This window comes from Ambystoma mexicanum, chromosome 2q (genome assembly GCF_040938575.1).
Source record: "Ambystoma mexicanum isolate Mex_15411 chromosome 2q, UKY_AmexF1_1, whole genome shotgun sequence".
NCBI classification, from domain to species: domain Eukaryota; kingdom Metazoa; phylum Chordata; class Amphibia; order Caudata; family Ambystomatidae; genus Ambystoma; species Ambystoma mexicanum.
Window position 1 is genome coordinate 766,648,180 of NC_090924.1, and position 25,818 is coordinate 766,673,997.

The window sequence follows — 25,818 nt, forward strand, 5'->3', positions numbered from 1 at the left end:
TTAATATTACCATATGAGCGGAGTGGGTGCCATCGCCCAAAGTGGCAGAAAATAGGAAATCTCTCAACAAACAGGTCAGATTGAAACTGAAGGCAGAGACCACATCCAGAACTGAGCTGTAAAGTGTCTAACAGACCAGAGTTGGGCCCCAAGAAACAGCTGTTTCTTAGCCGAGTTGGCTAAGAAATAGCAAGATCCCAAGAGGGTCATTTACAGAGCAAGAAGCCTCTGTCAATATAGGTTACTAGACCTCAGAGAGACACTGGCCGAAATGAGGGACCTTTTACGGAGATGGCGGTTTCATGCAAAACAGATGTGTACCTTGCTGTATCTGGCACCCTTGAAGAAGTAGATATTAGGGTCACAGTTGCTAAAACAAACGTAAGTTCCAGAGTAGACATAGGGGCAAAACAAGTTTGTTTGTTTGTTTGTTTATTTATTTATTGTGCCGACCGGACCCTGAGGTAGCAGGGCGCAAGAGAACAAGGAAATTTACAGCTTGGTCATAGACGTTACAAGTTACAGGTTATAGAGCAGGCAGAGTGGACATTTCGTGACTCTGCCAGGTAGTGCAAATGCAGGTGCAGATAAAAACAGTCAATCAAGTCCATGGCAAACGAACAGTATAGCAAGTCAGTGGCGAGCGAGCAATATAGTGGGTCGTTGCGTGTCAGGTGAAGTACAAGTGGAGGTGAGAGGGGTAGAGTGTCATTTATATTGCATTCTCAGTGAGCCATTTTATGGTGTTCTTTCTGAAGCTGTTGAACGTTTGGTCAGATCTAAGTGCATGAGGTAGGGCGTTCCATAATTGCGCTGCCTTAACTGGGAAGCTGGATCCTCCAATAGTGGCTAGTTTAAATCTAGGCACTACGAGGCAGTTAGGGCTGACTGTCCTTGTAAGTCTAGTGGGATTTTTTCTGTTGAAGCGTTCTGAGAGGTAGCGGGGGGCTTTGTTTTTTAAGCATTTGTGGATAAGGGAAACAGATTTGAGGTTAATTTTTTCTTGGGTGGAGAGCCATCTGTGTTTGCGTCTTATTTCTGAGAAATGTACTCTTCTAGGGATACTTAGGGCTGCTCTAAGTGCATTGTTTTGGAGCACTTGGATTCTATTGATGATTTTTTTGGTTGTCCCTATGTACAGGGCGTTGCAATAGTCTAATTTTGATAAGATGAGGGCTCTCGCTAGGATAAGACAGCTGTCATCTGATAGGAATTGTTTCCCAGCTCTTATTAGTTTGCAAGTATAGGCAGTGGATGAGGCTAGTGAGTTCACCTGTTTGGTTAACGATAGTGTCGCATCAAGGTAAAAACCTAGGGTTTTTACTTCTCTGGCGACCTTTATAGTGTTGCCATCGATGATGAAGGATGAGTAGTTATGGTTGAGTTTGGAGATGCGGGCCGCCGTACCCAGGATGATGAGCTCTGTTTTGTCATCATTCAAGCAAAGGCCATGGTTGGCCATCCATGCTTGAACGATGCTATAGACTCTGTTCACCAAAGCCAGATCTTCAACGTAATCCCCAGTAAGTGGTAGGAGAATCAAGTCTGTTTTATCACGTCTATCCTAGGCCATCTGCCTCATTGAGGCAAAAGCTACCTTTAGAACTATGACACTTGCCAATAATGTATAATGTGAAAGGGCCGCCAGACACCTGAAAGAGCCAAATCTTCTATGAACATCTGAAAAGAATCTGACAAGAATCCTTAAGGCACCTACGATGTACTGAATGCTGAAAGTCTACTTTGAAAGGATCCCTGATCTGGAATTCACTGTTAAATCCAATAAAGATAAATACAAATTGTGCCATTTGAACATTAAAAATACACTTTATTTTAGAGGCTTTAATACTCCTGCTGTGCCTCAGAGAAACTACAATATTAACATATCTTTTGCTTGACCATACTTCAACAACTAAATGAAATCTGTACATAATCAAACATAAGCATATACTTTTGTCATACAGCAGTAATCTACAACACCGCCCAATGCACTCTCCCCACAATTCTAAAGTGCAACATACCTGATCTATACCGTTCATCTCTTGACCCCGAGGACCTGCGACGGTGGTATCTGGAGGAGGAGGAGGGGGTAACAGGAGTACGTCGTTCTTGCGGCATGGAGGGATCGAGCCCTGTGTTTGCGAAAGCATAGATTTTAAAAATGGTATTTTTTTCTTTTAAAAGTATTTTTCAGTTTACGGCACAAAAAAAGACAGTGCGTTTTTACTTCCTGCAATAGAAAATATGTACCTTACTATATTCCTTCCTACATTCGGATGTTTACTCTCTATCAAAATGGGATAGGGCAAGAAAATGTTATTTGACTAACATGTTATTTCTCGACCCATTTCTTGATCTTTGTCACTACACCACGGTTTTCAGAGATTTCTGACATGCTATACACATTCTGATGGAAACATTAGCACTCTCCATGTGTTTGGTGCCTTTGAAACTGCCACTGGTAGGTTCACCAACGTATCATTTGACAGATAAAGTCAATCTAGTCTGTTTGGACTTTACTCACAAACCACACTTGGTCTCAAGATTTACATTGGCTTTGTCAATTCTATTGATCCCAGGTTTTTGTCTGAGTTATTTCTAAGGGAATAGTTTCTTACCTGTAACTCCATTTCTCCAGCATTGGTATCTTTCATGGATTTACATGCTTAGAATATTCCCCGTCGTCAGGGAGGGTTCCCAGCCTGACGACGGGGAATACTCTAAGCATGTGAATCCATGAAAGATCCCAATGCTGGAGAAATATACTGTTTTGTCTCCACTAACTCTGCTAAGAGGCATGTTCTAGGCAAATCACGTAAGTGGGCTCCCAACATCTGTTAACGCACTCAATATCACATTGTAAAGCCGTGTGTGGAACAAACAGTTATGGAGAACACATGACGTGAAAAGAAAGAAAAGAAAATGGAAAAGGTACGGAAGAACCTTAACAAATTATTGTTATTTTGCCCTTAAAATATAGTGATGACACATGAACACAAAAAAACACAAAGATGAATAATGGTAACATCCCATGGGTGTTGACAGTACAGAGGTAAGTGTACCTTACAACTATATACAGCAGAAAATCAAATTTCGGGTTTTGGAAATGCACAATATGAATTGAATTGCATGTTCTGTTGGTTCAGACTACGCAGGGAGTGATTCCGGAGAGGATTCACTACATGTCTAGGCTGACTTTGGATTGAATCTCAGAGGCATGTTCTATGCATTTGCTACCCTTTTCATGAACAATATTTGCAGGTGTACATTTGAGCATCCCTTTCAGTTTCCAAATGAAAAATATGCGAACCTCAAACTGTGGTTATTTACTTCTGCAAAATAAACGTCTTCATCATACATATATACTAGCTTCCAATGCAGCTTTTTTCCCCTCCAGTGTAGACACAATTAAGGTAATCTAATGTACATGCCAGCTGTAATACTCCTACTATATGTTGACCTCAGACCACCTATCCTCCACTGCTCCTTGTGACAGAGCAATGAGCCTATCAGGGGTAAAGGTGCAGAAGGGACGGCCCCAGTCTCTACGTGCCATGCATGTTGTTAATGGTACCACCCTTTTTCTGGTCAGTGTTCTGTTCTTTTTTGCAACTGCAACTCCCAGTGTGAACCTCAGAGTAACCAAGAAAACCCGCCCAGAACCAAACGATGGGGAAAACAGAAAAACGTCAAGTAATAAAAACGTTGAGATTTCACAACAACCCAACAGTGTCCAGCTAGCTCCTCAGAAAACCACATAACTCACCACAACAGAAAAAACAAACTTTTACACCCACTACATGCTAGAAAAACAGCAGGGAAACTCTAAATGCCAAGAAAACCGTGCTGGAAAAGGGGGAGGTGCTTAGAGGCTTTTCAGCTATGTAATCCAGCCCCTGGAGACAAGACAGGCAAAGAATGGCCATTAGAGTCAAGTGAGTGCTGGAACCAATGGAGGACCTCGGAATGTAATCCGGTCTCAATAGGCCCCTTACGGAGACCCTTGGAGAAAACTGGTACACTTTTTAGGCCTAGACGGCACCTCAGGGCAAGCCCCGGTAACAGAGCTTTTGACGCTCCTCCCAGACCAGGAAGACCCCGGGAAGGAGTCCCTCGGCCGGGGTGCCCTAAAAAGTAAAGAACTCTGTGGGTGTTTCTTCTAGTCGAAGGATTGAAAATGCGTAGGGGGAGTGCGCGGAAACACCTCCCCCCAACGCTCTAAACGACGTTGAAGCACCCGGACCGAAAGGGAATCGCAATAAATACATGAGTCCCACCGGTGGTCAGGACTCAAACACTCTAAACAAAGAGGATGTGGATCCACCCTAGCGAAGCGTTGCTGACAGGAAGAACAATCGCTAGCAAGAGCCAGAGAGGAGGAAACTGGAAGAAAAAGTCTTCCGCAGATGCAAGTGCGTCCAGTCGCGAATGAGCGGAGAAAAGGACTGATGAGCGATGCGCTGGGCGGAGCTAAGGTGGGCGGGGTTACGGCTGCTTGCGGTACCCCGCGTAAAAAGAGAGGAAGGACAACATTTGTGCAAATTTTTGATGCTATTACAAAGTGCTCCGGTCCTGTCCCACAGGACAGAGGAATGTCCCATAAGTATGGAGGAAAGGGGACGGGACGTAGGAGTAATAAGGTATTTGCGTTTAGGCCCTTAAAGCTAGTATTAGATAGTAGGTGTCACTGATCACTGGTAGGGAACATGTGATTTAGGGTCACCTGGTCTAGGGAGGTTTGAGTGATGCCCAATAGTGTATCCTTCACATTTTTTTTAGCCTGGTGCGAAATATTTAACAATCCATACATTGAACAATCTGCTCATACTCAGACTAAACAATCCACATACCTTAAATGGTTTCAGAAAAATTAAAACCTTTGAACTGTCTCCCAGTTTCTGTGAATTATTAAAACCATATGTGACACTCAGGGTGTCCATGTTCCAAATTCACTACTTTGCACTTGACCGAACTGAACCTAAAACAACAGAAGGTAAAGTTATTGTAAGTTATTCCTGTAGCTAGATCCCTAGCCAACAAATAAATCTCCCTATCTGTGAATAATCTCAGGCCATTAAGTAGGGTCCCTAGTTAGTGCTGTTGGGCCGACTACAAAAGGTGTCGAGATCTTCTCCCTGTACTCTCTAAAAACACTTTCCTGGTGTCTAGTATGTGCACACAGGTTGGAGGTCGATTCTTGAATTTTAATATGTCGCCCCCAATTTGTGTGTCTTATCGTTAAAAAACAACGAGTGCTAATCCCAGAGTATCTGGTTGAATGGCCAGATAACAATGGGGAAAGAATTTTCGTTAAAAGCTGTGTGGAAAGTGAAGATATTAATTCTTCATAACTCCCAAAGGTTCAGATTTGAACCGCAAATTGTGTGGATAACAAATTAAGTTTCCTTGAAACAATCCCTTTGTTTTCCTTTAGAAAGGGAGTGTGGGTCTGGGTTACCCTCCAGGCCTATTGTATGGTCAACCGGTTTCAGCGGGATTCTTGAGTTGCCGCTTTCTTCAGGACGAATACTTCCAGTTGAGGTATCCTAAACAGTGTCTTCAACACTGTTAGATGGTAGAGGGTGTCCAAGGTTTGATAGGGTAATTACTTCCTGGTCCTGTATGGACAACAAAACAAGAAAAATTGGGGACTATAATCAGTCTCATGTACCAACAGTTTCTACTTTAAAAAGAGAGAATTCTAAGGTACTTCTATCAGTACCACCTCTATATGGGGAATCATACCTCTGTGTTGTAATTCAAGGGTAGCGGCTTGATTTTTCGGTGGTGTCCAATTTATAGCCAAAATGCTAGCAAGGTAGGTCTTATTTCGTCCTTTCTTCTGGATATTATCCATGTGATTTGAAAGAAAAGGTGTTTGTAAGAGCCTGCTGTCATCTATATTGCATCTATACAAATATTTTTCATGGGTCCATCGCCCTTTAAGGGGGGTGCGATTGTTATCATGGATAGAACTGACTATGACAGGATGGTGAATACATTAATAAATGACCGAACTACGTATAGAAGACTTGGCAGTGATCCGACTAACAGACTCAGGAGCCTCATTAATCCGATCATTGAAGAGGCTGAAGCAGAGGGACACATAAGCAGCAAAGAAGCAGCCTTCCTAGCGCCTAAATTTCCGAGATGCCCGGCCTTTTACGCACTACCAAAAATACACAAAGGCGTCCTCCCAACTCCTGGTCGCCCTATCGTGTCAGGGATTGGTTCAATCTTAGAACCCCTCTCACAATTTGCTGACTTCTTTCTAAAAGAAGAGGTCAGCAAAATGCGCTCTTATGTGAAGGATACCACGGCCATTCTAGCATACTTAAACAATCTTGTCCTAAACAATGAAGACACCTACATGATAACTATGGACATTGAGTCATTATATTCCAAAATCCCACAAGAAGAAACACTAAGGGTCATTGAAAGCATACTACGAGCTAAACCTCTTGACATGCCTATTGCGCTAATCATGCAACTGGCGGAAATAGCTTTAACAAAAAACTTTTTCATTATCGGAGATAACTTCTATGAACAGATAGCAGGAACTGCCATGGGAGCGACATTCGCCCCAACTTTGGCTAACCTGTATGTGGCCAATTTTGAAGAAACCCACATTTATACGGAAACCAATCCTTTTTCCGCCAATATAATCAGCTGGCGACGATACATCGATGATGTTTTCCTATTGTTCAATGGGGACGAAATAACTGTAAATAATTTCATGGAATGGCTCAACGGACTGAATCCCTTTCTCAAATTCACCCATGAGGCAAGTAAAACGAATGCAACGTTTCTCGACTTGTTGATCACCAGGAGAGGCAACATACTGGAAACAACGGTTTTTCAAAAACCAACAGATAGAAATTCCCTGCTGGATTATAACAGTTTCCATCAGAGATCTTTGAAAGAAAACCTACCCTTCGGGCAGTTCCTCCGATTTAGGAGGAATTGTACCTCTGGAGCCGAATATGACATCCAAGCAACCAGGCTCTCGAACAACCTACTAGAGAGGAATTATCCGTATAGGATTGTCAAACAGGCAAGAAAACGAGCAAGGAATATACAAAGAGAAACAACTCTTAACCAACATGGGAAAAGATCAAGGAATGACACGACCATCACTGCAGTGTTCAGCCATTCCCCTATAATCAACCGCCTGAAAAAGGAAATCCGAAAAGCATGGCACATACTCAATGTGGATGAGAAACAATTGCCGGAACCACTGTTCGCCATAAGGAGGAGAAAAAACTTAAGAGACTCTTTAGTGCACACTTACAAAGAACCATTGCCTGCTACGGATACAAACACACTATGGGATACACCCAAAGCTCAGGGCCACACACCATGTGGAACTTGTACCATTTGCAAATATACAAAACGTACTACGGTCATAGACGTAGGCTGGAAATATCCCTGGGAACAAAGAACTCTGACTAACTGCAACTCTACGAATGTTGTGTACCTGATACAATGTCCCTGCAACAAGAAATATATTGGGATGACGACTCGGACAATAAAACTACGAATAGGAGAACATCGTTCCAACATTAGGACACGAAAAAGGACGGCTCCCCTAGTGGAGCATTTCATTGAAAACCATCACACCGCAGATGATATTATGTGGACCATAATAGAAAAAGTAAAAGCACCGACAAGAGGTGGTAACATCACAGCACTCCTATTAAAAAGAGAACAACAGTGGATATACAGAACACGCAGCCACTTGATTGGCCTCAATGATGAGATCTGCTGGCAGGCTCTGGCGACCCTTGGATGAACAGGGTTAGCCAACTATGACTCTTTACATGGCACAGATTATTGCCTAGAATATCATATGCATCACCATCATCTATGGGACCATACCTCACAAGGCCCTGCCGCTCTTCTGCCAAGTCCCATCTCCTTTAGAGACATCAAATGGAGACTTTATGGCCACAATGAATTTCAGAGACCTAGCAGTCTATAAGCCCATAGGCCAGGCGATTAATAGAGAACTCGCCTTTAGCGATCATGGTCCCCACTTTGCACCTAAGCCTCAACTACGAATAATAAGTCTTTGACAAGTTCCCGCAATGTTTTTGTGCTAACTTGTGTCCTTAATGCAAAAACTTTTACAGGTGTTGCACTTAGAGACAAATAAAGTGTGATAGATATCTACAACGGTCATGTTCCTTCTTTATAGGAGAAACAGAGGACGACATGATCCATATGACCCCCTTTTGGAGATACGGCGTCAAAGCATACACGATGGTGAACCGATCCCGCGTTCCCGATGTGATTACGTCCCCGCTAAGAGTGACGGCTTCGCATCGGGCATGTCTATTCGATCTCACGCACTGGACGCGATTGCGTGCACATGATCACGTGATCGGATATCCCACGTGCACGTGATCACGTGAGCGGATATCTCGGCCGCGTGACCGTGCACATGACCATAAAAGAATAACAGACACAGGGCAACGCAGTAGTGGATACGATTCGATCCGGGAAGGAACAAACCGACGAACGGAGGTAAGATGCGCCAACACCAATGCAGAAAAGCCAGACTTGGGAAATGGCATCTTTGCAGGACCTCTAATCTCTGACATAAGAGCAGAGGTCATTGCTAAAACCCAATTTGAAAATAATTAAAACAATTAAGGATAACAACTACTTAAACAAAAGCCTACCTCACTCTTAAAGGGCGATGGACCCATGAAAAATATTTGTATAGATGCAATATAGATGACAGCAGGCTCTTACAAACACCTTTTCTTTTAAATCACAGGGATAATATCCAGAAGAAAGGACGAAATAAGACCTACCTTGCTAGCATTTTGGCTATAAATTGGACACCACCGAAAAATCAAGCCGCTACCCTTGAATTACAACACAGAGGTATGATTCCCCATATAGAGGTGGTACTGATAGAAGTACCTTAGAATTCTCTCTTTTTAAAGTAGAAACTGTTGGTACATGAGACTGATTATAGTCCCCAATTTTTCTTGTTTTGTTGTCCATACAGGACCAGGAAGTAATTACCCTATCAAACCTTGGACACCCTCTACCATCTAACAGTGTTGAAGACACTGTTTAGGATACCTCAACTGGAAGTATTCGTCCTGAAGAAAGCGGCAACTCAAGAATCCCGCTGAAACCGGTTGACCATACAATAGGCCTGGAGGGTAACCCAGACCCACACTCCCTTTCTAAAGGAAAACAAAGGGATTGTTTCAAGGAAACTTAATTTGTTATCCACACAATTTGCGGTTCAAATCTGAACCTTTGGGAGTTATGAAGAATTAATATCTTCACTTTCCACACAGCTTTTAACGAAAATTCTTTCCCCATTGTTATCTGGCCATTCAACCAGATACTCTGGGATTAGCACTCGTTTTTTAACGATAAGACACACAAATTGGGGGCGACATATTAAAATTCAAGAATCGACCTCCAACCTGTGTGCACATACTAGACACCAGGAAAGTGTTTTTAGAGAGTACAGGGAGAAGATCTCGACACCTTTTGTAGTCGGCCCAACAGCACTAACTAGGGACCCTACTTAATGGCCTGAGATTATTCACAGATAGGGAGATTTATTTGTTGGCTAGGGATCTAGCTACAGGAATAACTTACAATAACTTTACCTTCTGTTGTTTTGAGTGTTATAAACGATTGGCATAAACAGGAGGGAACCGCCCTATAACTCCTCTTTGTGGTTACGAACTGAACCTAAGCCACATGTTCCACACCACTCGTGCAGCTTTTTAAACAGCATCTCCTTCTCCAACCTCGGTGGTGCATGAAACGTACGTTTTAAAAAAAAATGTTCACCAGATACAGAAATAAATTGCCTACAACTTTTCTGCTAAAATCATAATAGGCGTTTATAAAGCATACGTAGCAAAGTTGATATTCAGAAGGCACACGTCCTACCAATCACAAACCTAAAAGTCATGCATGGCATTTATACAGGGTACATTTGTATGTACAATCTCAGCAGATGTAATCATCTGCTAGAAAAGAAGAACTGCAAAACTTTGGTCCCAACAATTCAATATGGCATGTCACTTTATTTGAGAATTACCAAAAAAGGCTTAAACAAACTCCAAGCAGTCCAAAATAGAGCAATTTGCATGACTCTGTCGCTAGGGGAGCATGGCCATGTCTCTTTAGCTCAAGACTCAAAGGGCTGGATGGTGACTGAGGATCAAATTCAAGCAAGAGTTATTCTCCAAATTTGGAAAATTCTACAATGCTTTGCTCCAAACTACTTGTCAAATATCAGTGATTTCCCCTGGACCAAAGCGAACAATTTAGATCTACGCCTTTGAAGTAACTCTCTGTGGGTACATTTCAGAGATCGCACCTAGGAGGAAAGTCTATAAAGGTGCTTGATGTCGTTCGTGGAACAGGATGCCATTATATATTTGGAATTGCCCTTCCACCGAGAATTTTACTTGCTGTGTAACTTATCATGTGCACCTACTACGAGTACCCTGAAGAAATGCAATTTGGATTATAGATTAGGTTATCTGAAGTCTCAGGAGTGGACTTTAGCAGTGTATGTATGTTTTTATTGATGTATAATCTACATCTAAATCACACACACTCAAATAAAGTGTGACTCCACAGACAGAGCAGCTAAAGTTGGAATCTGCAACTAGTGGATAAAACACCATATCACAAAAAGTTTGAAAGAAAGATACAACCAGAAACCTCGAGGAAGGTGGTCAAATGCTTGCAACAGGATGCGGCAGGAGGATTGAACTAATTTATTTACACTAAAAGAAAGACAGGACAGGCAGGATGTGCATTGTTTCGAGGAAAGAGGGAGGAAAGTCAAAAGAAGCATAGCAGAGGGTGTCCGACCGCTATGCTTAAAATAAATGAAAGACTACAGGGTATGGCACATGAATTAGAGTCAATACATTTCTTTCCATCAGTTTAAGCTCAAAGGTCTTTCCTTTTATAAGTGTCTTTCAATGATGTGTCGATTCAAAGCACACATGACAAAAGAAAATCCAAACCGGCAGGAAAAGGTTTAGGGGAAGCAGGAAGGTTAAACAGGTAGGTATGCGGAGATGTCGGTCATGTATTAACAAAATAAAAACAGTTGACAGCACACATTAAAAAAAGTTTCGATGGGCCTCATTATGACCCTGCCGGTCCGGAAACAACGGTGGCGGTAAATCCGCCGCCACCGTTGTTTCCGGATCGGCTCATTCCTAGTTCTGCAGGCGGGAGGTGTCACTCCCGCCGGGTCTGACCTGGCGGGAGTAACGCCACCCGCCTGCAGGCGGAAATGGAAACACCGACTCCGTCATAGATGGAACCAGTGTTTCCATTGTCCTCATCCCCATGGAGTCCTATGTGACTCCATGGGAATGGGGATTTACGGAATTCCGCCTCTGGAATTACCGGTCGCCAGGATTGTAATTCCCCAGTAATTCCGGCAATCACGGAGGCGGAATGGTATTTCGGGTCCGGCGGCAGCCTGCTGGTTTTTCCGGCGCGGCTACCGCCGGACTCGTAATGAGGCCCAATGTGATATTTTCACTTTTTGAAGACTGCATACCAAACAGCGATTTATTTCGGCCGATTTTGGGCAAACCCTCAAAAACTGGTAATACAACATTTATGTGTCAACCCCCCCCCTCCCAACCTTGCAGGAAAGCCGTTCCCCTGCCCGCCCACTGCCCCCGCCCCTCCCACGCTGGAAAGATGTCTTAGAAGTCCCCAAACCCCACTTGCCTCAGCCTCCCCACCCCCGGTCTCCCCCAAGAGCATTCCCCCTTAATCTCCTGCCTCATACATAGATGCACAAACACAGAGTGACATTTACCCCTCTCCCCCTTCAAAAACATTACCCTTTTCCCCCAAACCGCACACACAAACAAACACCAACACACACAAAAAATTCAACTTGGACTCTCCCAACTCTTCCGGGTCTACCGCGCCAGTCAGCCCCTATATGCACTCACGTGCTGCAGGGGCGTGATAGTTCGATTAAGAAAGACCACTCTAAACCTCAAACTATTTTTTCACCACATACAGGAAAAAACACCACTCACACAGAGAAGGAAGCATTGGAGCATGGGAGGATGATGGGCTGTCTGCTCCAATTTGGTATAACCTGGAGACCAGGCCCAGCAAGAGGTGAGCATGGTAACTTGGCATGTGACATAAATTCCAGGTCCCTAGTAATCCAGTGGTTGATCCACCCGCCCAGGCCACCCGGGTGGCCCAATGAAAGACTTGGTGACAGGTCCGCTCATCAAGAGTCAAATGGTTCTTGGCCTAAGTGACAAGGCTGTGCCTACTGTGATATCAAGAGGAATCTGTGCCGCAGAGAGATAACCATCATATCACTATGCTTACTCTCTACTATACACTATCATTCAACTAGAACACAGCTATACCCCTGATTAATTTGGCCTAGCTGTTCACATACAAATACGACCCCATGAACACATCATCACCCTAATAGAACGCAGCTAGCTGAGCAAATTCCGGCCTAGTTGCTCACATATGCGTCTTTTCAGGCCTAAGACAGCCAGAGCCCAGTCTGGGTGTCCACCCACCAGACTGCACACATCCAACTGATATCGTCAGCACCACACCTAACACTTGGATGCAGCTACCATCCAGCAATTACATCAGCTGCACACATCTGGTGCACCCACGCACCCTAGCACACTATCTCTCTCTCTAATGACCAGAACTAGGGTTCCCGAGGGCGTTCGACCTACCAGCGCTTTGAGGTCACACCAACGATATATAGAGCGCTATATAAATGCCAAGTAACATAACATAGCATAACAGTCTCTGGTTCTCGCTGTGTGCAAGTCTAACATCAACCCTTTTCCAGATCTTCACAGGCAGCAGTTCAGCTCCAAAGTATGCCTTATGCACTTCTTCACATTTATGCTCTCAGACTCTCCTTGTGAAACATGTGAAGTTTGAGGCAAGAGACATTTTTTAGAAGGACAGCTGATTAAAATGTATGTAACACCCAAACCCCAAGGTATCACGACATTTGTACAGCGGAAGCATGATTACAACAGCGAAGCCAGCAGAGTGACTATGGTAACAGTTATTTAGTACCTTGGTGGCTGTATAGGTGAAAAGGGTCATTACTCGCATTTATTGAAGGGCCAAGTTTTCACCAGTTTCTTGAAGATAGTGTAGGATCGTTTATCTCTGATATTTGGAGGTAGAGCATTCTGGGGTAAGGGGTCATATGAGTGTATGCAGTCTTGTTATGCAGACAGTGTTGAAAATGACCACAGTAAAGCTCTGCTGTTGTGCATCCCAAAACACGTGTTGCTGCCAGAAGTAAGGTGGACTTTGGGAAAAAAAACTCTATATGACTGCACAGATGTACTGGTTATGTAGTACTCCATCTGCTTGGAGCAAAAAACATGCTAAATGGGCAGTTGTGAACAAGACATCTATGCAGTCCAACTCTGCTGCACTTGAGGAGATAGGCACTGGAGCTTGTCCCACCCATCTTTCTTATGAGACAGGAAGCACTGAAGCCTTCACTGCCCTTTATTCAAGTGTGGGCATGATTGGACAAAAGATAGACTATGGGCCTCATTACGAGGTTGGTGCTAGAACGCCGGCTGCCGCCGACCTCGTAACACTGTTTTTTCCGCTGCCTGATATCCCGGTGCCACCGGGACAGTCATGGCGGTCCGGGATGTCAGGTGGCGGAAACTGTAAGTCCCCATTCCCACGAAGTCCCATAGGACTCTGTGGGAATGGGGACACAGAAGCACCGGCACCATTGCTAACGGTGCCTCCGTGAAAACCATGTCTGCTCCAGAATTCATTATAAAACATGCACAAACGGATCACCTTAGGAAGTGCCACTGTGCTGATCATATTCAGGCTGCTGAACAGCAGGGACACAGCTTCTTTGCTTGTGCCCACTAGACAAGAAGGTGGATTGAGCAACTAGGCCCCCACCTTGTCAATATTGCCAGAGGTTATCCCAGCTGTCCAAGGTGCCTGCAAGCATTTTCTGTAGAACAAATAAATACGACATACAGCTCTGAAATAGACTATGATATTCCCGGCCCGGTAGAGAGCAACTCACATATTTTCACAGACCCTGAGTAGCAGAAGACTTTGAGGAAAGGATCACATTTACTGAAGAGACCCTCGAATTGCCACAGATGGCCTTAATAACTAGGAACTTCAGGAAAATTCAAAGGTTTTGGATTTTCAAGACACAGCTTAAGGTGAGAAGAACAAGTTACTTACCAACTGTAACGTTCTTTCAATTGGATGTTCCTCCCACGTATTCCTCATCTTAGATATATCCTTACCTTTAGGTTTCGCCTCGGAAAGATTTTTCTCTTGTTCAGCAGAGGGCGCTCCATTCGAGGCCGCGGCGTCGATGTCCCTTGGCGGCATCTGTCGAGTATCGACGTCATCCCTCGTATAAAAGCCTCGAGCGCGCCCGTTGGCCTCAGTTCTGTTTTTTCGTATAATATAGTCCATGGATCTTACTTCGTTTTAGGTATGCCTCTTTTGATGCAAGCCCTAAAAGAGTTTAGAGTGTAATGCACGTAAACTGTACTGTGGGGTTAGGATGGGAGGGTTGATGAGGAATACGTGGGAGGAACATCCAACCGAAAGAACGTTACAGTTGGTAAGTAATTTGTTCTTCGAATGGATTGTGTCCTCCCACGTATTCCTCATCATACATAGCCTCCCAAAGCAGTTTTGTCTCAGAGGTGGGAGTACAGTATCCTTTTCTAATCATGTACAGAATGTAGTACAGATTTTGGCAACAGACCCCCTTGAGAAGAAGTCGAGTCCAATGCATAATGTTTTATAAAGGTGTGCATAGATGACCATGTGGCTGCTGCACAAATATCTTGCACAGGGACACCCCTTTTTAATGCTGTAGAGGTTGCCATGACCCTGGTCGAATGAGCTCTTAGTCCATCAGGCGGTTCTTTTCCTGCCAATCCATAACATTCTGTTATGGCTAAAATTATCCATCTGGATAAAGTCGTCCAGTGTATCCCACGAAAAGTTGATCACACTGGCGAATCTTTGCAAATCTTGAGATGTAAAAACTAAGAGCTCTCCTGGGATCTAGTCTATGAAGTCTTTCCTCTTCCTTGCTTGCATGAGGAGGAGGGTAAAATGTAGGCAAAGTTATCTTTTTGTGACAGATGAAAATCCGAAACAATTTTTGGCAGAAAAGAAGGTTTAACCCTAAGAACTTTGTCCTTATAAAAGATGGTGTGAGGAGGTCTGCTCGAAAGCGCCTGCAACTCACTTACCCTGCGGGCTGATGTCAACGCTACAAGAAGAATTGTTTTTAACGTAAGGAGCCTTAAAGGGCAAGAATGTAAGTGCTCAAATGGAATACATGTGAGAAATTTTAAAACTAGATTTAGATCCCACACTGGAATCTAGAAAGGTATTGGGGGAAAAACATTATTTAAACCTTTTAGGAATTGAATTATCAAAGGTATTTTAAAGTAAGATTCTTCTTCAGAAGAGCGCTTAAAGATGGATAGCGCTGCTAAATATCCCTTTATTGTCCCAACCTGAAGCCCCAGATTGGCCAAATGTAACAGAAAAGATAAAATTGTGGGGATATTACACTGAAAAGGGTCCACATTCTTTTCTCTGCACCAGCTACTGAACTTGTTCCAACAACACCAATACAGAGACTTAGTTGCTGGCCTTCTGGCCGAAAGCAAAATCTCCATCACGTCATCCGGAAGGTCCCAATCCTTGTATCTCAGCCTTTCAGAAGCCATGCGTGAAGGTTGAGTGTGTTGACCTCTGGATGGAGAACATGACCTTCCTGTCGCGAGAGAAGATCCTCTCTTCTTGGAAGACGTATTGGAGGGCAGATGGACATGTCGAGAAGGTCCGGGTACCACCTTCTCCTGGCCCAATACGGAGCAATTAGGATCATAGTCTTCCTGAACTTTCTCAACCTCCTGATTACTTGAGGGATCACAGGGATTGGAGGAAACGCGTACAGTAGTGGGAACTCCCATTCCACCACGAACGCATCCCTCGGAGCTCCTCTCGGGGGACATTCCCTTGAGCAGTACAGTTCGCACTTCCGGTTGACCCCGGTCGCGAACAGATCACTTGAGGGGTTCCCCAAAGGGCGAAGATGTCTTGAATGACTTCCTGAGCTATCTCCCACTCGTGAGAGACTGTGCTCTGCCTGCTCAGAGCGTCCGCTGTTGTGTTTCGCTCTCCGGCTAGATGAATTGCCGATAGAGAGATCCCGTCTCGTATTGCCCAGAACCAGAGTTGCATCGCCTCTCTGCACAACGGTAGTGACCCTACTCCTCCTCTCTTGTTGAGGTAGTTCATGGCACCTGTGTTGTCCGTCATTATCAGAACATTCTTTCCACGTACAGAGGGCAGGAAGGCCTTCAGCGCTAGTCTGATTTCCATCAACTCCAGAAGATTGACATGTAGTTTGGACTCCCATGGAGACCAACGTCCGCTGATTGTCAGATCGTTGATGTGGGCTCCCCACCCCCTGAGTGAGGCGTCCGTCACTACTGTATCTCCGGCCATGGTTGCCAAAAAGATTCCCCTCTGAGGATACGATGTCTGCAAGCCCACCATTGAAGATCCTGTGCTACTTGGGCTGGGACTTGCAGTAGATCTGACATTTCCCCTGAGAACTGGGACCATTGAGTTCTGAGAGCCCATTGAAGAGACCTCACTCTCAATCTGGCTTCTGGCACCAGGAAAATGCAGGATGCCATCAGACCGAGCAACATGAGAAAATCGAAGGCCGGAAGATGCTGGGCATTCTGAAACTCTGTCACCATCTGCAGAATGTGGTGAGCTCTCTCTTCGGGAGGCGAGGCTTTGCCCGAACAGGTATCCAGGACTGCTCCTATAAATTGGAGCTTTTGTGATGGTATCATGTTTGACTTTTTTAAATTCAGAGAAAAACCTAGTTTGTGAAGTGAAGGAAGTGACAGGTTTTGAACAGGTGATCCAGGGCTTGTTCTGGAGAACGTGCTCTGATCATCCAATCGTCCGGATAGGGGTAGACATAAATCCCCCCTCTTCTGAGACTCGCTGTCACCACCGCCATCAACTTGGTGAAAACTCTTGGGGCAGAGGTCAACCCGAATGGCAGAACTCGAAACTGATAGTGAGAATTGCCAATCGCGAACCTCAGGTACTTTCTGTGCTTGTGATATATTGACACATGAAAGTAAGCATCCTGAAGGTCCAATGATACCAACCAGTCCTGGAGTTGGAGAGCCTGAAAGATCTGAGAAAGTGTGACCATCTTGAATTTGTCCTTCCTTAGGAACTTGTTCAAGTTTCTCAAGTCCAGGATGGGTCTCAGTCCTCCGTCTTTCTTTGGAATAAGGAAGTATGGGGAATACCAACCCTTGTTCCTCTCCGCTACAGGTACATGTTCTATTGCACCTTTCTGTAGTATGGTTAAAACTTCCTGCAACAGGAGCGGATCCGGATGCTTGGCAGAGTTGTATTCCGGAGGATGGTTCTGAGGTTTCTTTAGAAAAGGAAGGCAGTAACCTTGGGATACTGTTTCCAGCGCCCAAGCATCTGAAGTAATGCCCCGCCATTCTTTCAGATGCTGTGAGATCCTGCCTCCCACCGGGGTCTTGTGGGTCAAAACCTCAGAGTGGTTTTGCAGCAGCTGCAGCAGCGGCTGATGGTACAGATGCCGTTGTTGGGGCTGATCTAGCACCTTTTCCTCTTCCCCGAGGACATTTTCTTTGACCTCTTTGATTGGCCTGCCCTCTTCCACTTCCAATTGAGGAATAATAACAAAAAGGACGACCCCTCCAGGAAGATGAGCCTGTGTAGGGGCGTTGCTGAGGTTGTCTTATAGAGGTACTTGGAGATTTTGCTGCCGCTTTGGAGGTCAGTAGCTTCTCTAAACTTTCATCTGCCTTGCTACCGAACAACCTCGAACCATAGAGGGGCATATTAAGAAGTCTGGATTGCACATCAGGAGCAAACCCAGATTTTCTTAGCCACGCAAATCTGCGTAGCACTGTGCTAGTCGCCATGGACCTGCTGATGTTGTCAGCTGTGTCCAGTCCTGATTGAAGGCATTCTCCCGAAGCCTCCTTTCCATCCCTTATAATAGCTAGAAAGCCATCACGGTCTTCGCCTTCTGGGATGTGTTCAGCTGCCGCTGACATACAGTCCCACAGGGTATAAGAGAATCTTGCTAAAGTACAGGTTACATTGGTAGACTTCAAAGCCATACTGCCCGATGTAAAGATTTTCCTGGACCATGCATCCACTTTTTTATCGTCCCTATCTGGAGGGATTGTAGGGTATGCAGCATTTTTTGTGGAAGTGGCTGACTGTACTACTAAGCTTTCCGGAGATGGATGTTTACTGAGGTATTCTGGATCAGATGTACAAGGTCTATACTTTGCCACAAACTTTCTATTCACAGCCCCTATGGCTTCAGAATGTTCCCATGCAGAATTTACCCTTCTTTGTAATGCAATGTTAAAGGGTAAAATGGGGTCTTGTTGGGATGTTCCAGATAATATATCTGTCATGTCATCATCATGACTGACTGGTGAACTCCTACCCCACCCCATAAATTCTGTAACTCTACCCATGAGTCTTCTATAACTCGTATCCACTTGTTCTGATGGGTCTGGTTTGTCAAATTCATACTCTGGAGAAGTATCCAAGCCACTTGCTGTTTGCAAACATTCTTGCAAGTCTTTAATCCTTGATTGAGGATCAATTAATTCCTCTGGGACAGGTCTTGTACCATAACTAACACCAGCAGAGGTCACTTCCTCTTGTTCTGATGAATCTCCCTCATATATGGATGACATGGTCCTGTAAAACTCATGTCGACTCTCAGGTTGAAAAATCTTTTCAGGCATTACAGGTCTTTCCTTCAATAGAGGCTTGGGCGTCGACGAAAGTGTTGATGGCGCCGTAGTCTTAACCACTTCCTTCGATATCGTTGAAGGAACTTTCGAAGATCTCGATGTAATCCTCGAGGAAGCCGTGGAAACCGTCGAAGGAACCTTCGCGGTCTTCGAGCGCGTGCTCGACGTAGCTTCCTTCGAGTGAGTTGTCGACTCGAGGAGCTTCGAAGTCTTCGACGGCGTCGATGTCGACTTCGATGGCGTATGATCTTTCAACGCCATTTTGTTTCCCTCTGCCTTCGATTTATGCACCGAAGGATGTGTTTTACGAGGTGATCGAGAAGAATCCCTCGATATTCTCGACGTCTTTTTACGAGCCTTTCTTGTTTTGGACCTTCCTCTGTCACCTTTTTCGTGAGCAGGAGCATGTTCTTCCTTAGCTATTTTTGAGGGGGTCTGGGCCGCGTTCTCAACATTTTATAACATGGATACTCGAAAGACTTCCCATTTCCTAGGAGAGTCATGTTTGGATGGGCATGTTATAACCTCTTCCGAAGATGTCGAAGAGGATGAGGGAGATCGATGCCGTCTTTTCTTCGCCTTCTTTGAAGACGAAGAAGAAGATTTCCTCGATCTACTTCTCGAATGTCTTTTACGATGAGAATTTGAAGACTCGTCTGAGTCTTTCTTTTTTAAAGTAGGCTTCGAAACACCGTCCCCCATCGCCAGTTTACCTCTACGCTCTTTTATGGCTTTGTGGGTCATCGACTGGCACGAACCACAGTCTTCCGTTCGGTGGTCGGGGCCGAGGAACCATAGACAGTTCTTATGTGGATCCGTCAAAGACCTTTTTTTTCCTCACATCTTAGGCATTTTTTAAACCCTGTCTTCGGCATGGAAGGGTTTGAAGACGACATTGCTTTTTGTCAGGAAATACTGAAGCGCATTTTTACTCAATCCGAAGCAACGCTAAAGGAAATACGGAACTGAGGCCAATGGGCACGCTCAAGGCTTTTATATGAGGGTTGACGTCGATACTCGACGGATGCCGCCGAGGGACATCGACGCTGCGGCCTCGAGTGGAGCGCCTTCTGCTGGACAAGAGAAAACATTTTCCGAGCGAAACCTAAAGGTAAGGATATATCTAAGATGAGGAATACGTGGGAGGACACAATCCATTCGAATGTGCATGTTCAATGTAACGATGAACGGACCCTGGAGAGTGTTACTCTGTCATTGAGCGAGAGTGTGGTAAGGGGAAAAGCATTTCCACCAATATTTGTGCGGAGAGGAATTTATCAAGACGAACCACAAACCTTTAGTAAAAGTTCTCACAGTTCAAGGCATGTCTAGGGCCACGACAAGAATAGCGAGGCTTGGTTTGAGATTGTTAAGAGTTTAAGTGGGTGGTAGTATACCCAAAAGGAAAAAGGAACTGCTTAGCAGTTTTTTGTGACGAATACCTGTATAATGTTTGGAGCATGACCCAGGGGAAGAGGATTGTGCGGTAGGGGCATTGTTATAAGAACCTGTGTCCTTATGTCCCCTAATTCTGACTGACTGGGAAGAACAGAGTGGTTGATGATGCTCTCAAAACCGTAGCAAATGTGTTGGTAGTGGCTGGCAAGAGAAGAGAAATGTTGGAAGAAAATTACAAGGGGTATTATGAGGTCCAGGGCGAATTGACAGTCGAAAATGCTTGGCTGCTGAGAGGTTTTAGGATAACGGACCGATTTGTTCACCTAGCTCATGAGGAGCATCAAAATTACAAAGAGGAAAGGAGTTACAGCGAGTTTCAGTCCTGCAGTGAAGGCTGTGTTTTACCTGTGGCTCAATCTTTTTTCCAGTTCTACGTTATTGGGTGGACCCACTCTACAAAAGACTATCCCTGCCGCGGAGCGCCACAGAGTTACGGCGAGTTAGTCCTGCAGTCCTGCAAGGGCTGTCAGGGCTGAACTTGACCGTTGAAATATTTGCTGAAATGACTCCAACCCGCTTCGCGAATATGTCATAGGAAGCGCGTTTGCTGCGGAGTTCACGCGGGCGGGAGGAAGAGAGAGGATGAGCGAACATACTGCCCACACCTTCATGCGTTGCCGGCCCCAAGCAGGAGCCGGAATTCGAGGATTTTGTGGATGATACCTCGCGACAAATGGGTGATTGGCATCAACAAGAACAACGGGACGACGAGCGGATGGCAGCGGGTTTGGTATCCGGAACCGAATGAAAATGAGGCGATGCTTAAGGCAGAAGGTAAGCTGCAGCCGAGCATTCTCTTAAGAAATGTTCCTCTTGAAGGTCCTCAATTCACTGCCAATTCACCTTCAGTAGAAGGCTTTGTAAACCTTACAACAGATGACAACATTCAATATATGGACAAGCCCCCTCATCCCCGAATACCCAACTTACCTTGTGCAGCCCACGAAAGTGTCCTTTCACAGAAAACTGCAAGCGATGAAACCTTCCTGCTCTCGTCACAGACTCCTTCCAGGCCACGAGGGAATCCTCTGGGCGAAATTGACAGTGCCGCGGAAGAAAAACTTGGAAATGGCGCGCTTGCCATACAACTAGATGTAGCTGAAACATCCACTGCACTACCTGCGACCGGAACATAGGACCGCTTCAGAGTCCCAACCAGAAAACTTTAAAAACATTAAAGTTGTTTCAGCACAAATACACGCAACTCTGTGGAAATGAAATAATCTACTTATCTACCAGAAACTTGGAAAACAAAAGAACTTTCCTGAAGTAGGTAAAACTGGAATATGCAACAAAGAAACACCTACTCAATCCTTTCTGAGCAGAGCGGTGCCGACTGGCTTGGCTTGTCCAGGCCGGGCCACAAAGGCTCCAGAGGGTATTGAGGGCACCCTGGTGAGAGGCCTGGAGGGGGCCTTGGACGTAAAAAGTTAATGCAGAGTCTCTCTACCAGCACGAACAGGGCCCATTGACCTGTTCTTGGGTGGATGGTCCCTGGGAGAGTCTCAACCAAGTCTTTAGCTCACTGTCCCTTTCACAGACTAGAAATATCCCTGCAGATCTGTCTTTGTCCTGCCCAGGGACAGTCTAGCACCGAAATGCTAAGCAATTCTCTTCTGAACAAGAGTACCAACAGCAACCCCAAACACGTGTTTCAGCCTTGTTGGGCATCATCAGTGAGGTGGAGCTGTGCCTCTCCGAGAACAGTGGGAAAGGGGTCCACATCTGGATTCCCCTGGTAACTTAGGGTGAGACCCAAAGTTACTTAACAAGCAAAACAAAGGGGGGTCTTGGAGTCTCTCTACCAGCACGAACACGGCCCATTGACCTGTTGAGAGTCTCAACCAAGTCTTTAGCTCACTGTCCCTTTCACAGAGGAGAAATATCCCTGAATATTAGTCTTTGTCCTGCCCTGGGGCAGTCCAGCATTGAAATGCTAGGCAATTCTCCTCTGGACAATGAAGATGAGGTACAAACCTCTGCTTGAAGATGATGTACAAACCAGTTCACATAAGCAAACTATAGAGGTCAAGGAGAAAAACCCCTCAGCCCCGCCCTCCAACGCTAGAAGATTACAGATCTTCCAACAATGGCCTTGGGACTGCAGTGGTGGGGTGGGAGCAGGGGAAACCATCTGAAAAAGAGAGGCAGAATGAAAGGAGATCACTGCCCCTAAATCAGACATCACCAGATAAAAGGAAGCTGATGTCACGATTCCAGAACGATGTACCACTAATTTCAAAGGAGGGGACGAGGTTACGGGATGTGAGATGCCCCCTACAAAGTTGGAAGAACGAGCAAGTCCAAATGATGTAATGGAACCTCTGAAAGCTCTGCATATAGGAACACAGATCAGAGTCCGGTTGAGTCATGCAGGACTTCTTTAATCTGCCATCTCGCCATACCTATAATTTCTTTACATCAGATATTCAGCACTTTGAACCCATGTTGAGATATTTTCCGCCAACAATTGTAGGGGAGAAAGTCACCAGATTGGTGTATGCAGACGACATCATTTTGATAGACCAAACAAAAATAGGTCTACAAAGACAGCTAGATAGCCTACAAAGATATACCAACCTCAACCAACTGGAGATAAAATCAAAGATGAAAATCATGTGTTTACAACGAGGTAATCTAAGGAAAGAGTCTTTTGTTTGGACCGTGGGGACAAACACAAATGAAAAAGTCGAGACATTTAAATACTTAGGAATTATCATGAACAACAGTCCAGTTGAGACCCTCTTCAGGAAGTCCTACTAGCAAAAGCCAAGTCACTAGCGAGTCAAGCAAAACTCATGGATAACAAATATGGTCGCTTCACCCTGGTGGCGGCCTTGAAATTCTACAAGGGAAAGGTAATTCCATCACTTATTTATGGGGCGGAAGCAACCTTAGAAGTTCCAGTGGAGATATGGGGAAGACTAGAAGCTATCATTTGGAAAAGAATTTTAAACTTAACGAATTCAACACAAATCAATGTAATTCGCAGAAAACTAAACCTAACATCGCTTCAAGAACTGTTGATTGGAAAAGACTCACCCTCTTCCGCAAAATAACTCTCCCAAAATACCCTATGGTTTTGAGAATAATCAACTGTGAAATAAAGAAAGGAGTATCCCCCAAGTTAGAGAAATGGGTGAGCAACAACAGGAGGATCCTGGATGAACTTTGTTGTACGGAAGAAGATGTAAGGTCAAACCCATTGAGTGTGAAGAAAACACTGTTTTTGCTTGACTGGATCAAGACCCTGGAAAAGGCAGGTGCTTCGAAATCGGTTAAGGACGTACCCCAGATCTTCATAAAGTTAAATGAAGTGCAACCATACCTCTTAAAATGTCCAGATTTTTTAGAGAAACCTTTACGAGAATGCAGTTTAACTTAATTCAAACAAATGAAATAATGGCAATCAGAGGGTGCAGCCAATCCAAAACGTGCCGATTCTAGAAGGATCCTGCAACAGTGGAATCAAACACGTGATAATTGGTTGCCCAGGGCTGATTGAGCAATGTGAGTGTTTTCCTACACCACTTTCCGAAATTTCCAAACTGTGGATGACGAACATAGATGGTCTACTTTGATGAGTGGGCAGAAAACATCTTGGGTTATCGCCATAGTCTCGTTTATCAGGAAGGTCTACCCACTAGCGTGACCAAAAGAAGTAATATAAGGACATGGAAGTCTAGTGATAAGCTGAAGTTGTGGATGGAACAATGTTTTAAATCTGTTTAAAACTAGTGACTGTAGACCCAAGATTACCTGGAATATACAAAAAGGAGGGAATTTGGTGTCTATTCTGTTTATTTTATAAAAATTACTAATGCATTAAATCAAATAATAATTAAAAATAATTACAAACAGGAAACTTAAAGAAAAATGTTGGTGACCTCAACCGACTTGAAAGTGGGCCAGATTGTGAGTAACAATGGCCATGTGGTAAGCAACAGCTTACCTCTGTGCCCCCTTCCTGTGCCCAAAGGCCCTTGTGCGAATTTTAGTATTAACATTCTAGGGCAATATCATTGTTTGTGTAGGGACTGCAGATTTCTGGTCATACTCATTGACATCTACTCAAAATGTGTTGGTCAGAGTGATCAACAACATTGTGGAGTTTCTGCATAAGAATTTCAGAAGGGAAGCCTGTCCGAAAACTTTTCTGAGTGATAATATACCACAGTTCATGGCTAAGGAAATTAAACAGTTTTGAGTACAAATGGAGTTTCAGTGGAAATGAACCTTGGTATATAACCCAGAGTGAATGGCATAGTACAGAAGTTGAATTGTGTGATAAGCTGGTGTGTGCAGCAAGCACTGGACAATGAGTTGGACTTGAAGAAAGCACTTGGTGAAACAGTGCAAAGCATGAGAGTGGCCCCATGGGCATTACCTTATTCGCTAATGGCCCGCAGTCAAGGGACTTATTGCCATCAGTACCCCGGCCTGTTATATGGGGGTACTAGGGAGGGTTGCATTTCTCAGCAAGAAAAAAAGCAAAAAAATGGCCGCCGTGGACAGGAAAACGTAGTCCATTCTCTCTTTCCGTGGTGGCCATAGTAAACAAAGAAAATGGTCGCCATGGAAGGGAGAAGGGATTACGAGTAGTCCCTTCTCCCTCCCATGGCAGCCATTGAACTAAATTGAAAAAAGTAAACAAAAAAAGGCCGCCATGGAACGGGGTGAAGGGACTAGGTGTAGTCCATCAGGTAAGGCTCGCAAACGAACCAATAGGTTTGTTTGTGAATGTAAAAAAAAAAAAAAAAACATGCATAGTACTAATAGAATTCAATATTCACCAATCTCCTTTAGTATGAAGGAGATGGGATGATTCCTTGAATATCACCCTATGAGATGAAGATTGGAGTAAAGCCTGTGGTCGCACTAAACAATCTCTTTAGACTATTAATACAAACTGGACACAATTCAGTTTCAATCAACAGATGTATTATATATCCATAAAGTTCCACTCCTACGTAACTACCCTACCTGACTTGTGCACAGATGTGGGGGAAGTCTGGCATACTTGCGACATTTGGCCTGGAGCAGTCCTCAAATATTATCCTTTTGGAAACAGGTGTGCTGTAAAGTGTGCTGTAAAGTCAGGGCAATTACTAAATTGGACATTCCTTTTGACCCTCAGAAATGGCAGATGGGAATATTTTCTGTTAAAACAATTGTCACATTGTACTAAGTAAAGCTTCCGTGATTGCCAAGCGAGTGATAGTCGTAAACAGGGGGGAGGGGGGAGCATACACCACCAAGGAAAGATGGCTAAGGGAACTCATCTATTGTAATTATAATTAAGGGATTTAGGCATGATTTGAAGAAATACCTTAAAAAATAAGGCAGAGATTACCGACAGGTCAAGATATTAAATTGCAGTGTAAGAATCACAGGATTGCAAAGGTGTATTGCACTGATATTTTGTGTTACCTATTTTTATGGAATATTA

The 25,818-nt window shown here is 44.4% G+C and overlaps 1 protein-coding gene across 5 annotated transcripts in view; it reads right to left on the reverse strand.

Moving 5' to 3' along the window:
• Positions 1 to 25,818, reverse strand: part of DIP2C (disco interacting protein 2 homolog C) — a 2,321,522-nt gene that overhangs the window by 1,367,174 nt on the left and 928,530 nt on the right. For all 5 annotated transcript variants that reach the window (XM_069647998.1, XM_069647999.1, XM_069647996.1 and 2 more), the window contains one exon: positions 2,022 to 2,132. In XM_069647998.1, coding sequence (XP_069504099.1) covers positions 2,022 to 2,132 — 111 coding nt within the window. The remainder of the gene's footprint in view (positions 1 to 2,021; positions 2,133 to 25,818) is intronic.